Source organism: Myotis davidii, unplaced genomic scaffold (genome assembly GCF_000327345.1).
Source record: "Myotis davidii unplaced genomic scaffold, ASM32734v1 scaffold448, whole genome shotgun sequence".
NCBI classification, from domain to species: domain Eukaryota; kingdom Metazoa; phylum Chordata; class Mammalia; order Chiroptera; family Vespertilionidae; genus Myotis; species Myotis davidii.
Genome location: NW_006383009.1, coordinates 780891 through 796815, shown reverse-complemented (window position 1 = coordinate 796815; position 15925 = coordinate 780891). Strand labels below are relative to the sequence as shown.

At 52.0% G+C, this 15925-nt stretch overlaps 1 protein-coding gene across 1 annotated transcript in view; it reads left to right on the top strand.

Annotated features, from left to right (window-relative positions):
• The first annotated feature begins 4825 nt into the window (after positions 1 to 4825).
• The window catches only part of BMP1 (bone morphogenetic protein 1), a 34053-nt gene continuing 22953 nt past the window's right edge, over positions 4826 to 15925 (top strand). Inside the window, exons 1-8 of the mRNA XM_006778382.2 lie at positions 4826 to 4847; positions 6961 to 7074; positions 9748 to 9912; positions 10004 to 10121; positions 10365 to 10543; positions 11301 to 11406; positions 12825 to 12949; positions 13520 to 13635. Of these exons, the coding sequence (XP_006778445.1) occupies positions 4826 to 4847; positions 6961 to 7074; positions 9748 to 9912; positions 10004 to 10121; positions 10365 to 10543; positions 11301 to 11406; positions 12825 to 12949; positions 13520 to 13635 (945 nt within the window). The remainder of the gene's footprint in view (positions 4848 to 6960; positions 7075 to 9747; positions 9913 to 10003; positions 10122 to 10364; positions 10544 to 11300; positions 11407 to 12824; positions 12950 to 13519; positions 13636 to 15925) is intronic.

The following is a 15925-nucleotide window of genomic DNA, read 5'->3' as shown; positions in this document are numbered from 1 at the left end:
GGGTGGGGGCAGGACGGTCCGGTGTGGGAATGCTGGAGCTGCCTGGTTGGCAATGCTGTGGGGAACAAAAGAAGGAGGGAGAGAGGGAGGGGAAGTTTGGGGGACTTTTCAGACTGAAGTTTTGGGCCGTTGGTGGAAGCCGTTGCCTCTTGTCTTCCCAGAGGATTCCTGGGAGCAAGCTCCCTGGGTCCCGAGAGAAACCTGCAGCCAAGGAGGCTTTTCCTCCCGCAGGAAACTTTTCTGGCCAGAGAGAGAGAGAGAGAGAGAGAGAGAGCATGCTCGGGAGGACATTAAAATCGCACACACAGGCAAGACAAATGGCTGTTTTATGGGCTTGCCCCGATGCAAAGTCAGAGAAGCCAGTGCAGGAGGGGACCTGCCTCTGCCCCTGTGTGCCAGGAGCTCCCCAAGGCCCAGCTGGGGGGAAGCAGAGAGAACTCAGACGCTGCATATCCGCTCTCTCTGGCCATAGACACTGGAGAGTAATTAGCTGAGGTCAGGGCCCGGAGTGTGTGTGTGTGTGTGTATGTGTGTGTATATATATATGTGTGTGTGTGTGTGTGTGTGTGTGTGTGTGCTCTTTGTCCATGAAGACTGTGTAACCGCTTCACTCCTGCTAGGCCCAGAGAGGTCCTGCCCCAGCAGTGACCAGATGGCCAGGCACTCCGGCTCTTTGCCTGATCCGATGACCCTGAATAGGCTCCTTGGGAAAGAGAACACACAGGGCATAAGATACCAGAACCTTTCCTTGACTTCCTGCCTCTGACTTCAGCCTTCCTCCAGAGAGCCAGAGCCAGGGGCAGTGAGTGGCACCGCTCCTGGACTTCTAGGAGTGCCTGCGTGTGGCGTCAGGGTTGGGAGGGCAGCAGGTTGCTGGAGTCCTGACCCTGGGGACCAATCTTTGGGTGGATGGATCACAGAAAACTGCAGAATAGGAACCCCTTCCCACAGAGAAACCGAATCCCTCTGCCCTTCATCCCCCACCCCTGCTGGGCTGTGGGTAAACCGCCGAGTTAGCTGTCATCTTTCTCCCTGGGCTTCGAGTGGGCGTGAGGCTAAGTGGACAGAGCGTGGGCAGGTAGGCCTAGCTGTCAATCCTGGATCCTCAGCTCATTAGATGTACCACCTTGGGAATGTTAATTAGCATCTGTGAACTTCACTTTTCTCGCCTGTAAAATGGAACTGACAGTACACCTCTCTGCAGAGTTAGTGGTAAGGGGTAACTATGAGAACATATATCAAACACTTATTAGAGCTTAACGCACGCTGAATAAATAATAAATAAGCACTAAATAAATGTTGGCTGTCTACTCCGTTTTCTGTGTCCCACACTCTCACTTCATTTTTTTTTTTGAGCGGATTGGCTTGGTTTTCGGGAAAAGTGAGTGTCTCCCCAACTCTGTCTTTGTGTCACTTATTCACTCAATTGATCTGCATTTACTGAATGCCTCGTATGTGTCAGGCCCTGGGCTTGAAGTTGTGGGAGACGCAGAGAAATGTCAGGTATGGCCCCTGCCCTCAAGGACCTTGCTGTCCAGGAGGGGACAATACATGGGGAGTAACCAACAGCACAGACCAAGAGGTGTGTGTGCTACCTTGGAGGGAAAGACCCGCAAGGCTCAAGGAGCTTCCGTCCCCCCTGCAGCCCAGGTATGGTGGTGGTGGTGGAGAAACGGGGAGCAGAGCAGGCTGGGAAGGTTTGGGTGTCTTCCTGGAGGAGGCAGGCTGGAGCAAGGCCTTAAAGAATGGGTAGGAAGTCAATCTGACACATTTCACTACTAGTTGGAAGTTGGGAGTGATTTTCAGAGCAGCAGGAGGCTGAGGGCTGTATCCCTAGTCTCAGATTTCATGTTAGGGTGGGGCTGGCTGACTTGGAACTTCAAACAAGGGTTCTGGAGAAAGCCCTACACCAGGGTGAAGTGAGGCTGGTGGGGAGCTGGGCCAGACCTGAGGGTGGTTGAGAGCGCCCAAGAGTCTGACAAGGCCAAGAATCAGGGTCAGATCAGGCCTCCCTCCCGGGTGTGACTGGTGTAGCCCTGCCTCCCTCCGCCCAGAATCCTTAAGACCCCACACCCACATCCTCAACCCTCAGGTCCCCAGGCTCTTTTCTCTGTTTCTCCTGCCAGGCCCTGCCTCTTGCTCCCTCTGATCCCTGACCTCCAGGTTGCGGGTGGCTCTGCAGGCATCCCTCATTTTATTGTACCTTGCAGATAATTGTGTTTTTAACAAATTGCAAGCTTGTGACACCCTATGTCAAGCAAGTCTGTCAGTGCCATTTTCCCAATAGACTCAGATGATTGTTAGCATTTTTTAGCATTCAAATATTTTTAATTAGGTGCGTACATTTTTAGACACAACGCTATTCCACACTTAATAGACTACAATATAGTGTAACCGTAATTTTTATATGCCTTGAGAAAGCAAAGTTTTCGTGTGACTTGCTTTATTGTGGTATTAACTTTATTGCGGTGGTCTGGAACTAAACCTGCAACATCTCCAAGGCATGCCTGTCCTTCCTTTGGATGCACCTGATGTGCCTGCTTACCCCTGCTCACACGACCCTCTCCGGGTCTCTCCTCTTCCTGCTCCACCTCCTTGCACACACAGGACCAAGAATGAAAGCCCCATTCATTCTCCAGGCTCACCTGCGATCTCTCAGGATAACGAGGCTGCTTCATTTGAGGTCACCTCTTGCTATTACTGTCAGACACAACACTATTTGCCCTTACTGCACACACAACTCTGCAGTAAGGGCAAAATTAAGACCCTTCATGCCCTGGAGAGGTTTCTGGATCTTCTGGGCAAAACCAGAGCAATAAGCACGACACCGAGCTGGTCTTTGTGTGTGTGCTGGGAGCTGGTTCCATTGAGCACTGCCCCCACCCCCCTTTTGCTCGCTCACTCTTGCCCAGGGAGATTGCAAGTCCTGATTTCGTATATGTTAGGTTGCCAAACCATCAAGGGGGTCCTTCCCCGAGACACCCAGCTCCATGTGGCTGCCCGGGTGACTTGGCAGGGCTCTGGGAGAGACTTGGAGGCAGGAATTGGGACCCAGTTGCTCCCATAAGCAGGGAAGACCGTGGCACTGCTCCCTAGCCAGCGCGGGCCTCACTTCAGCCTCACCTGGCAGCTCAGAGGTCTGCTTTGGGAGGTGAGGTGGGCCGTTAGCTCACCAGCCCTCATCACCACCCTCACCCCGGAAGCCTCGTGGCCCAGCCTCAGAGGAATAGGTTCCAAGCTTAGGATGCTGCAGTCTCTTCTGTTGCCAGACCACATTCCCCCTCCAGACACTCTGAATGAATCACGTTCCCACTTGTGCCCCTGCCCCCTGAGTCACCTTCTCTTTTACATGCCCCAAGGGAGGCGGAAAAGACTTACAATCTCCTTGGGCTCCAGATGGAGGGGAACCAACGGGACTCGCCAGGGAGAAAGAACTCTCAAATAGTCTGGTTTCTCCAGAGATTTGGGGGGAAGAGGGAGGAGTAGAATATGTTATTCCTCGGGCCGCTAAGGACCTCCTAAGGATATCCAGAGGAATCGACTAATTACCTATCTATCTCCCACACACTATTTCTAAAGGTGCCCTTCTCCTTCGATGGCATGGCAGAGGAACTGGGGTATGCACATACAGTTATTTGTGTGCAGGAAAATACTAGGGCTTACACAGGAAAGTGGTTGAGTGTGTTTTTGCACATTTGTGGATGTGCCCGTTTTGTGGGCAAGTCTTCTCTTCAGCTATCCATGTGTGTACTTCTGAGTGCATGTGTGTGCAAATATGCCCCTGTGCATAGTGGACACTTGTGATTAAGTACGGGCATTTGTGGGAGTTTGAACATGCCTTGTCCCGGCTAGAAGCTTGCAGTTGTGTGATGGACCTGTGTATGCCCAGTACACGATGTTGGGGTTTCATCGCATCAGACAGCTCTTCTCCGTCCCCCGCTAAAGAGGTGCCTTGCCACACCCCAGAGGAAGAGCCTGTAAGTCAAGAGGCCAACCTGAAGGATGGGTACATGGGATCCAGTGGGCTCTCTTCTTTTCTCTCCTACTCCTGAGACCTAGTGATGGAGCAGCCATGAGTGCTCCTTGGCTGGTTTACAGCCAGGAAACAAAACAAAAACTTTCGATTCCATGTTCAAAACAACTACTATCCTGACCTTGACCCCAGGGCTTTTTTTCCATAAGAGGAGAGGAGTCCTGGACTCCCCCGCATCCAGATTTCCTAGAGTCCCCAGTGGGGATCCCAAAGGGGCAGGGCCTTCAGGCCTAGCCCTGACCATCAGGCTCTCCTGCCCACCTCATCTCTCCCCGCCCCCACAGTTCCCACGCATTCTTCAGCCATGACATCCCCACCCCAGGGCACTGACTATGCAGACGAGCTCTGTGGCCAGCCCAGGGCCTGTCCACTGGCCTCCTCACTGCCCCTATCCCACAGGCCAGCACAGCTCTGAGCACTCGGGCTTCACTCAGCCAGGAAGCCCCTGTGGGTGAACCCGTGTGCCCCCAGAAAGTGGAGAGCTGAACTGGAGCTTATGGGATTGTTATTAGGGTAATAGTAACAGTGTCCATTAACAGTGCTTACTATGCTCCAGGCTTTGTCCTAGGTGCTTCATTTACATGCCTTCTTTCATGTCAATGAATCCTAGGAGAGAGATTCTTTATTAGCTCCTCTAAATATAAGAGTAAGTTGAGGTTTAGCAGAGTCTATATGACTTGTCAGCCAGAAGTAGCCAAGTTGGGATTCAAAGACAGATTTGCCTGACTCCAAAGCCCTTGCTCTTTGTGGCTACGCCCAAAGAGGAGTCTAAATGTCCAGGCACACGTGTATATGGTGATGTCCATGGCTGTGGGTGCGTGAGCCTGGAAGTGCAGTGTCTGGGGGCGTTCATGTGGCCTGTGAGGGCCTGTGTGAATGTTGGCCTGTAGAAACCCACCACTGCTCCCTTGGGATGTACCTCGCATCCCATGTCCTTGCTAAGGCTACCTTTGCATGTCAGCTGAGAAGAGTCTTTTGTTGCTGTCCCATCAGTTGCTGAGCCAGGGGTAGCATTTTTAATAAGAGAATCTTTTCCATGTGGTGGAAGAGATACTGGGTCATTTATGGGCTGGTGACTTTGGACAAGTCATTTCCCCTCTTAGGCCCAAGTATTCTGATCTCTAAAGTCAGGGAGGTTATCTCTCCATGAGTTTGTAATGGACACTCCTAGGCAAGTGCATGGGTGGAGTATGGCTTAATGGGCATGTACTGGGTGGGCCAGGATTAAATGAATTCATTATTGTGAAAGTACTTTGTCAACTGGAAAACACCACATAAATTTCAACAGACATTTGCTAGTATACAGACATCATTATCGCTACTGTTACTGGCTTAATGAGTTCAGAACTTAGAGCTGGTTTGTGTGTGCTGGAGCTTGTGCATGTGTGTTTTTTGGGACTGTCTGTGACTGTGTGTGTATTTTTTGTCGTGTGTGTGTGTGTTTGAGTGTCTGTTTTTGTGTATATGTATTTACAATATGGGTTTTACAAAAGTAATGACCTTGAGTGCAGTAAGCACTGAACTGGGAACCAGGAGGCCTGAACTATAAATCCTGCCTGTCTAGTGTCTATCAGCATGGCCTTGGCTAAATCATTTCCCTTCTGGGCCTCAGTTTCTGCATCTGTAAAAGGGAGAGCTGACCTCGATAACTGCTCAAGTCACTCCCACTCTCTGCCGATCCAGCTCTCGGTCACAGCTACAGAAGAGTGTGTATCTGTGAGCATGTGTTTGCAGGCCCAAGGAATAGCAACGTAATGCTTCACTCAGACAAACCTTATCCAGTGCCGCACACCTTTCAGGGAGGTGCGGGCACTGGTCATGTGTGCAGGGGTGTTCCTGTGACTTTGCGGAGCTCTGAGGGCATGAATGTGGATGTCACCCTGTGTCTGTAGGAGCACGAACCCCGTATCTTGATTCTGTGTGTGTGTGTCCACCCAGCTGGCCATCTGGGGAGGAGGAACCTGTGTGTGTGCAAGGCCTCAAGGTTAAAACAACTTGTGTCATGCTGCCCACCAGGCCCGTGTAGCACTGGGATGAGAAGCAGATGTTGCCAGGGTGGAGCTGTAGGGAAGCTGCCCTCCGCTCCGCCTCCTGCATCCGCCCCCCCCTAACCCCAGCCCTGCGTGAAGCTTAGGTCTGAGCTCCTTCCAGAGCGCTCAGCTCTGCGGCCTGTTTCCTCTGGCCCCTAATTTCTCAAAAAGCAGATAGACTATTTAGCCCATCTCTCCAGAAACCCTGGGAGCTCCTTCCCCCCAGTACTTTCTTCCTCCAGAGAGGGGACCCTGAGACTGAATAGAAGTCACTTGAACTATTAACCCCTTTCCTCCTGGCTGGGAAGCTCCCATCACGTGTCCTGGTTTTCCTAAAGTTCCTGTCTGTTCCACTTTTTATTCCTATCTCCCCCTCATTATAATGGGCACAGCGTTTGTGGAGTGATTACCACATGCTCAGCACAGTGCCAAGGTTATGGATGGGCCCATAAAGTAGACACGCTATCATCTGACCTTCTATTTCCTTCATAGCACCCACCACCGTCTGGAATTCTCAAACTCAGTCTTTGTTTACTTTTGTGTTGTTGAAGGTCAGCTCCAGGGGACAGGGACTTCATTTGTCTTGCTAATCACTGGAGTGGTGCTTGGCCCACAGTGGGTACTGACTAAGTATTTGTGAAAGAACGATGGAATAAATGACATAACTGTGTCTTCCTGGAGCTAAAGGTCTCTAGGGGCTGGGCATCAGTTTTGCTGGGATCCCAACTAAAAAGGAAGCATGAGTCTCCCAAGAGATCCCAAGTCAGCCCCCACTGCCCGCCTTCCTCAGGGTTAGGAGTAAAGTTGCTGTGGGGGCTGGGGTGTGCCCACAGGCTTGGGGCTGTCAGTGCTGGGTAGGAGGACTCACTCAGCACCCGGCCTCTCCTTTCCCTCTAGCTGCCTTCCTCGGGGACATCGCCCTGGATGAGGAGGATCTGAGGGCCTTCCGGGTGCAGCAGGCCTCGGACTTCAGACAGCTTACGATCCGCAGGTCTTCCATCACAGCTGCAGGTACACTGGGTCCGGACTGGCCCTCCTGTGTCTCAGAAATGGGTTCCAGAATTGGAGAAACCGGGACCCTCCTGGCCTCCCGGGACAGAGGCCATGAGCTTGAGCTCAGCATAAGGGCTTGTCGTCCCTTAGGACAGCGGTTCTCAGCCTGTGGGTCGCGACCCCTTTGGAAAACACATATATACTAACATATTGTTTTTGTGACTAATCACTATGCTTTAATTATGTTCAATTTGTAACCATGAAAATACATCCTGCATATCAGATATTTACATGACGATTCATAACAGTACAAAATTACAGTTATGAAGTAGCAACGAAAATAATTTTATGGTTGGGGTCACCACAACATGAGGAACTGTGTTAAAGGGTCGCGGCATTAGGAAGGTTGAGAACCACTGCCTTAGGCTATCTGTATCCCTTCCCCAGACATTCCCAGGAGCTAAGAACTGACCTTCTTTTGCTTAGAGTTTACAAAGTACTTTCAAAAGCACTATCTAACTTGACTGTCCCCAACCACCTTCAAAGGTAACTGTTAGGACAACTCCCGCAACACGGAGGTTCACAGAGGTAATGTGACTTGCTCAAAATCACAAAGCTAGTCAGTGGCAGAGCTGGGACAGGAACCAAGCCTCTCACTCCAGACCCAAGGCTCTTTCCTCACCCCCACAATCCCTCCTGGCTTCTCCTCTTGCTCCCACTTTGCAAGCTTCTTGCCTCTTCCAAGTCCCATTGTAAGAGTTTCTCTTGTGAAAACTTCCCTGATCGCCCCCTCTCGGCCCCCCAGACATGACTGTGCCTCCACTTTCCATGCTCTCTCTGCTCTGCGCTTACATTGTTAGCATCTCACTTACTGCTCTACATTGCAACAATTTGTTTATGTACCTGTCTTCCCAGCTGGACTCAAAGCTATTCAAGGTCAAGGATGGGTCCTTCTTATCCCAGGATGTGGTCCAAACACCTAACAACCCACCTGGTACTTGTGAATGGGTGAGGGAATGGGAAGGATGAGGCCTGGGATAGCTCACTTCTGTCCAACCTCCTCACTGCCCTGCAGCACGGTCGCTCTCCTATTACCAAAGGGTACGGATGCTCACCTGGAGCCTGTTCTGGGCACACTCTGGTGGTGCCAGGCAGTTGTCTTGTCCAGCTGCCCTTGCATGGGCAGCTCATGGAGTGAAAATCAAACTACCCCAGAGAGCAGCTGGCATTGGAGGATGACCTGGTAACTAGCAAGTCTTACTCGACCTTAGTGGGAACTAATAGACCGGAATTACCTGAGTACCTGAGAGCAGAATGGAGGAGCTAGATCACCTAGGCTGCCACTAACCCATCACGTGACTTTGGCCTTAGTTTCCTCATCTGTCAAAGGTAGATAGTGACATTCCCTGTCCATCCCAGAGAGCTACGGTGTCCAATGAGAATGTGTACTTGGAAATATACAAGAATGTATCAAGTTCTATATGTGCCACAAACATGAAGGTTTATTGGACGAGAGGGAACATTTTCCAGTCTCAGGTCCCCATTGTTCCCTTTTTTCATTACAGTCAACCCTCACTATGCATGGTAGCTCTGCATGAAGTTATGGAATAACTTTATAGTCACTCTATTCAGTCACTTTGAACACTGAATTAGCGAACACTAAGAGAAATACAGTTAAGTTCCCGTGAGCCTGTGGTCACAAAATTTTCATAACTTACCAATACATGTAGCCCTGTCTTATGTGTGTTTCTGTTTAGAGACACCCTTTTAATATACAGCTGATTCATCGACATTGAACTCATGGCCAACAGCACCATGACTCATGCCTGACTGAAGCTTATCTGAGACATGTATTTTCTCCATAAGACACATCACCAGCCTCTTGTACATATGAACAGCAGACAGCACTTCAGTGCAGTGGGGAAAGTGCAGCCTTTTATACAGCAAAATCACCAACAGAAAAAGCGCAGAAATGCCAAAAACATGGCACTAAGTAGACGGGGAAACATACTTGTTCACCATCTTGTAGGACCTCAACTGGGAAGGTGCGTGTTGAGTGACTCAGATTTTTCACTGCCCTGTGCATGTCAGCAGGCGACCATGAAAGAGCAGAGGGAACTACGGGTACACAGAAGAAGCCACGTTGAGACTGGTTTTTACATCTTCTAACTTGTTCTGGAATTACCTGAGTGCCTGTCACACTTCTCCTACCAACCAGTGTATTGCACACTCCCTAATGACAAGATCAAAATCTTGGTCATATTTGAATCACCCTAATAATCTAATACAGTGCTTTGCTTTTAGTAGACTCTCAGTTACATATTTTGAAAACTGAGTAACTTTAAAAAAAGGGAGGGGCATGTAATAAATGTTTAACCCTAGACATGGCAAATAAAATGAAAACACTGAACCTTAATCTATGAAATAAGTATAAAGTATTAGTTATTAAATTTAGATGTGGCCTAAATGGTGAGTAACTCTCTACAATTAAACTCGGTTTTAAGTTAAATTTCAAATTGTCTCAACTCTTAGAAAAAAGAAAGAGTTAAAGGGTACTGATTTTGGGGCTACAAATAAATGGTAGTGGATGGGTAAATCTGGAATCCCCCCCAAATGAAGAATGATTGTAATTTCTTTCCCCTTCACCCCCTTCACTCACTTGCTACCAATGTTTTATTATTTCAATTCCAGGAAACTCCTCTACCCTCAGCTGCCAGCAGGCTAAGGGGCAGCCTCGGAGGAGAAGCCCGGGCAGGTGGAGAAGCAGGTCCCGGAGCCGGCGGGCGGCGACGTCCAGACCCGAGCGCGTGTGGCCTGATGGGGTCATCCCCTTTGTCATTGGGGGAAACTTCACTGGTGAGCAGCCCATCCGGCGGGAACTCTTGAGCAGTGGGTGGAGGCAGGCCCACCTGGACAGTGTGGCAGCCTGGCCGCCTCTGTCCCGCAGGCAGCCAGAGGGCAGTCTTCCGGCAGGCCATGCGGCACTGGGAGAAGCACACCTGTGTTACCTTCCTGGAGCGCACCGATGAGGACAGCTACATTGTATTCACCTATCGTCCCTGCGGGTGAGCAGGGGCCCCTGGGCAGTGTACCCTCGGCCATGCCCCAACCCCTGTTCTGCCCTGGGCACTGCAGCTGCCCCACCTGCGCACAGATCTGCGTCAACGTTCCCTCCTGCCTTGAGGCATCTCCCCAGAAACGCTCCCCAGGATGTGGCTGTGACGCCGGCACACATCCCGAGCAGACCCCAGCCCCGTATGCACTCCCCCAGCTCGGGACCGCCCCCCTGAGCTGGCCCCGCCCTCCAGGTGCTGCTCCTACGTGGGTCGCCGTGGTGGGGGCCCGCAGGCCATCTCCATCGGCAAGAACTGTGACAAGTTTGGAATCGTGGTGCATGAGCTGGGCCACGTCATCGGCTTCTGGCACGAGCACACACGGCCCGACCGGGACCGCCACGTCTCCATCGTGCGCGAGAACATCCAGCCAGGTATGCACTTCGACCTGGGGGGTGGGGTAGGAGGCGGGACGCCGTGGCTCCTGCCCATGCCCCCTCTCCAGGGCCCCTGCTGGGGGTGGCAGCTGCTCCCTCTAGCCATCACCTTTGATCAACTCAGCCTGTAGTCCCAGCCCAGCCTAGGGCCCAGGTTGGCCCAGACCCCGCCCTGAGGCATCTGCTCCAGCCAGTAGCAGCTCAGGGACCACAGATCAGTCGTGGAGCCACTTTGGGCACCCCCACCCCCACCACAGGCCCAGATCCCCGACACAGGAACCATCCGCAGCAGCCAGAACCCAGCTGGCCCTCAGGGTGGGGTTGGGGGAGGGGTCAGCCCACTCCCATGCTGAGTCTTTCGCTTCACTTTTGCCCAGTCTTCTGCTCTTCGCCTCTTCTGCCCTCCAAGGGTTTTTCCCTCTCCCTCCTCCTAGCTGTGCTCTTTCCTCCCTTCCTGTTCCGCCCTCTCTCCCAGCCTCCTCCGCTCTTCACTGCTTTCATCTTGCTGTGGTTCTAGAAATGGGTGCTTCCTTCCCATCCTCCCTGAGCCTTCCCTGCAGCAAGTCCTCCTTCACCCCGCCCCTCTGTGGACATTCTTCTAGAGACTGCCCCTCCCCCAGGCTTTCCTTGGCTGCTCCCAGGACCCTCAGGTAGCGGGGTACCTCGCAAGTACAGGGAGGACCCCATTTCCCACCCTGTGTCCCACACAGATCTACCTCCTCCCACCCCCACCCCCTTTTCGTGGTTTTCTCAGGGCAGGAGTATAACTTCCTGAAGATGGAGGTCCAAGAGGTAGAGTCCCTGGGGGAGACCTACGATTTTGACAGTATCATGCACTATGCCCGCAACACATTCTCCAGGTGAGAGACTATCCTGCCCTCTGGGGCCTCCCACTTTGCACCAGACTGCCCCACTGGGGTTGTAAGCAAGGACAAGAGTGGGCCCTGGGCAGCTGTAGCCCCCAAGCAGAGGACCCATGGGTGCTGCCTGGCCTGCTGTCCTCTTCTACCCTGGGCCCATGGCAGGGCCGGGACTCACACAGCCTGGGTGCTTCACCTAGAGCTGTGCACACCGAGGGCACCTGGCCCATGGGGCTGAAATCCAGCTACTCTGCCAGCGGTGGTGCGCTGTGGCCCAGAACTGTGTCCGCCCAAAGGAGCTGGGTTACCCCTCTGCTGAAGACCAGAGGGGGGCATATTTTTCTGATCTGTCTGCCTTTTTTGTAATTGGCTAACTTGTGCAAAGGCCAGCTCCTGCCCTGGACCAGCCCCCTCACCACCTGACAAGCACATATACACCTACTCCTATCCCGGGCCCAGGTTCCCAAAGTCACTGCTAGAACCCAAAGGGCCAGTCATCCCCACCCAGCTTCTCATTAGCCTGTGTGGGAACCGACCCTCATCCTCCTCACACTCCTTCCTGCCTGGCCTTTCCCAGGCCTGGCTTTCCTCATCCCTCATCCTCTATCTGCCCCCCCTCCGGCTCTGTCCCAGACAGCAGTCCTCCCCCCTGTCCTCAGCTCTCCTTCTGACCCAGTCTTCCTGCCTCCAGACCTGAGGGACAGAGACCGAGGAAGGGTGGTGAGGTCATCCTGTCCCCCACGCCCACAGCCCCCCGCCCCCCCATACATTTCTCACCACATCCCTCTCCACCTCCTGCTGAGTCCCACCCAGCTGGTGTGAGTCAGGGGCCCTGGGGAGGTGAAGGGCTGCCTGCTTCCCCTCCTCCCAGATGGAAACACCCAGGCTTTTGAAGGCAGGAACTAGGAGGACAGGAGGACTGATGGTGGGGCTGTCCCCAGGGTCTGTTCTGGCCACGGTGGAACCTGCCCTTTGGCCTTGTCCCAGGTGCTGTCAGAGCAGCTGTGCCAACAGGGTAAAGCGTTGGCACTGGGTCATCCTGGGAGAAGGGCAGCCAGGGCTGAATCGGCCCAGGGGCTGCAGAAGCCGGGGCTGGAGGCACATCCACAGCGCTCCTGGTGCTTGGAGTCGGGGCCAGACTGAGCTTGGCACCAGTAGGTCCCCAGGGCATCCTGGGCCTGTGTCCTGACCTCCCAAAGTGTTCCTGGGGCTCCCCCAGGCTCCTGTGGTGTGGCTGCCACGGAGCAGGGTGGCTGCTGGTCAGTGGGCAGCATAATGACAGGGTGAGATGTCTCCACCCGTCCCTGACCCTGCTGAGGAATGTCTGGGCTCTGGCAGGGTCATGACCTTGGGTGCACCCAGACATGCCACCCCTCCTTCCATCAGATTCTCACCCAGGTCGGGCTTGTCCTCCTCAGGGGCATCTTCCTGGACACCATTGTTCCCAAGTACGAGGTGAATGGAGTGAAACCTCCCATCGGCCAAAGGACCCGGCTCAGCAAGGGGGACATCGCCCAGGCTCGCAAGCTCTACAAGTGTCCAGGTCGGGGCAGGGAGGGATGAGCCGGAAAGGAGCGGAGGGCAGGGCCCTAGGCAGGCAGAGACCAGAACCTGGAACCAAGGAAGTTAAAGCTGAGAGCCTTAGAGAACACTGAGACTGCTTGGTGGAAGGGCCCCCTGGGAGGGGTAGTATTCAAGTTATGGACCAAACTGGCGCTAGGATCAGGTGATGGTGAAACACTGAGCCATCTACCTTCTGAGGATCTGGTGCGGGGGTGGTGGGGGGCACCAGGAGCAGCAAATGGAGAGAGCAGAGCAATTCTCAGGGAGTGAGGACGAGTGAGGCTCACCAAAGGAGCCTGACCTTAACTCTGGAACCTGTTGCCTTGACAACAGGACATCCTGCAGCACTAGGCAGGGAGGTAGGATGGTGTGAGCTTATCTGTTGAGGAGAAAGAGCTGGGTCTTAAAGGGACAGGACCATCCCAGACTCCCCACTCCTGAGCTCTTTTCCTCTCCTACAAAGATGCCAGGGCTCAGGGTGGGGAAGCCAGAAGTTCAGGGGGATTGGGCCCCTGCAGCCAGCCACTCAATTATTTCCTTTCCTTGACAGCCTGCGGAGAGACCCTACAAGACAGCACAGGCAACTTCTCCTCTCCTGAGTACCCCAATGGCTACTCCGCCCACATGCACTGTGTATGGCGCATCTCCGTCACACCTGGGGAGAAGGTAACTGAGCACCCCCTCTTCTGCCGGGACCGCAGAGTGGGAGCCCATAGTCAGTGTGGCTGGGAGAGACCTGCATGGGGATCATAAACCCATCCACCCTACGAGAATGACGCAGCACGACAGTGAGGAGGGGCTTCCACCAGTGCTTATAAACAAAGGCTAGCTCCCAGATAGCACCTACTATGTGCCAGGCACTTTTCTTAGTGTTTCTGAGATCCATTCACAGGCTTTTCACATGGAGTATAGACTTCTCACCGAACTCAGGAGCTTCATTGCCTTTGTATTTTTATTGCTCCCAAGAGTCAGTTCTAAGACTTTATTTTCCTGGGTTGGAACATGGTGACATTGTTTGTCCCAACAGCATTCAAGATCACTTTGAAGCAAAACTGCACCCTCTAGCAGGTGGCCATCCCTTTGGTTCTGATATGCATGGCTTCTGGGTCTTTAGAACCTGGTCTTTGATCAAATTGTTGAAGAGGACATGAATCAAAGCAGAGTTAAGATCTCCCTCTGAACTGACCTTGACCCATTAATGGGCAGGCTCTGGGCAGAGCTATTTTACCTGCTGTGACCCCATTTAACATCATTGCCCTCCAGCCACAGGTCACCCCCTAGTTCACCGGGATGTGAGCTATTTCTGAAATCACACCTTCGTCATATGTATATCCCTGTCACAGGAAGTGGTTAATAAATCCTTATTATGTGGATGGGCTGCCTTCCCAAACAAGTCCACTGATTCCCCTTGTCAGTAAAACCCCTTTTAAAAATGGAAGTGAAATTTGTGACACGCCTTGTTTCAAGTGAATTGGCTCCTGGTAAGCAAGTGTTTCTTTTCTCAATGGTCACAGACCGTCTATTTAATTGGGATTGACATTCAGCTCAGTGGTTTGCAATTCCCAGAATTCACTCCCAACCCCTGTTCCCAGCACACAAGCACACATCACGTACCCTCCTTCTGAAGTTGGGAAAGCTTTCCTTCCGAGTTCTCAAGATTACAGACGCTGATCACATCTGCAAGTTATTTGACTGTCCTCTGATGTCATTTTTGAGCCTCGACACAAGAGTTAACTTTGCTCACTGACTCTCCTTCTTTGTTACCGAGCTTCCATTTCCTTTCCAAACTATGCTTATTTTATTTTCACAATTTGAAGATTATTTTGTTAACAATAGACTTCTACTGAGGGTTGAGTAATTCCGTCATCTCTCTTGGTTAACGTTCTACCATCTTCTCTGGAAAGTGAACCCATCCCTTCCTTGTTCTTCTTCTTGTTCTGAATCTAACTCAAAAATTGCAGTCCTTTTTGCTGTTTTGTACTGACCATGCCCTGCCTTCTCCCAGTCCTCTGCTGAGGGTCTTCACTATTTCAGCCTTTGGAAATCTCACCGCAGAGAATAATAATAATACTTACTGATTATTGAGCATATGATCGTTATGGATGAAAAGGGCATGAGACAGCCTCAAGGAGCATAAACTGAGCGGTGCTTTCTTTCCTGTTCAGGAGGTTTGCTGGGCCAGCAGGGATTCGGTAGCTTGGTCAGCATCTGCTCTTCCCCTGTTGCTCCAGGCTGGCCCTGACCTCTAGTGGATTCATGGCCTTGCCCTCGGAGCCTCTTTGCCTCCAGCCTGCTCCCTCCATAATTCCCAGAAAACTTCCCATCTTATTTTGGAGGCCTGCCAGTAGGTCCAGGGAGAGATGTGGTCTATAGATAGAAATTTCAGGTTAATCAATGCATGGTTGTAGAAATTCAAAAAATAAAACCCACCCATGGCCCTGGATGAATTGTTAGAGTTGTTAAGAGAATCAAAGATGAGCCCTGGGGCCTAGCCAGTTTGGCTCAGTGGATAGAGTGTTGGCCTGTGGACTGAAAGGTCCCAGGTTTGATCCAAGTTTTGGACTCAATCCCCAGTAGAGGGCGTGCAGGAAGCAGCTGATCAATGATTCTCTTACCATTGATGTTTCTCTCTCTTCCTCTCCTTTCCTCTCTGAAATCAATAAAAAATATATTATTAAAAAAAAAAGATGAACCCTGGGGATAGAGCATTTAAAGGGCTCACAGGGGTTGGGGAGCTGGAAGAAGATGACATCATACAATAATAACAGCTGCTCTTTGTTAACAATTATGTGCCAGGCATATTACATGAGAGATTTCATTACTCCTCACCACGGTTTTGGGATGTGGGTCCAATATCCCTACTGGACAGATGAGGGAGCCAGGGCTCAAAGGGCGTGAGTAAATCTGCCCAAGTTTACACAGTAGTCGTGGTGGAATCAGCGCTCGATTCCAGGAC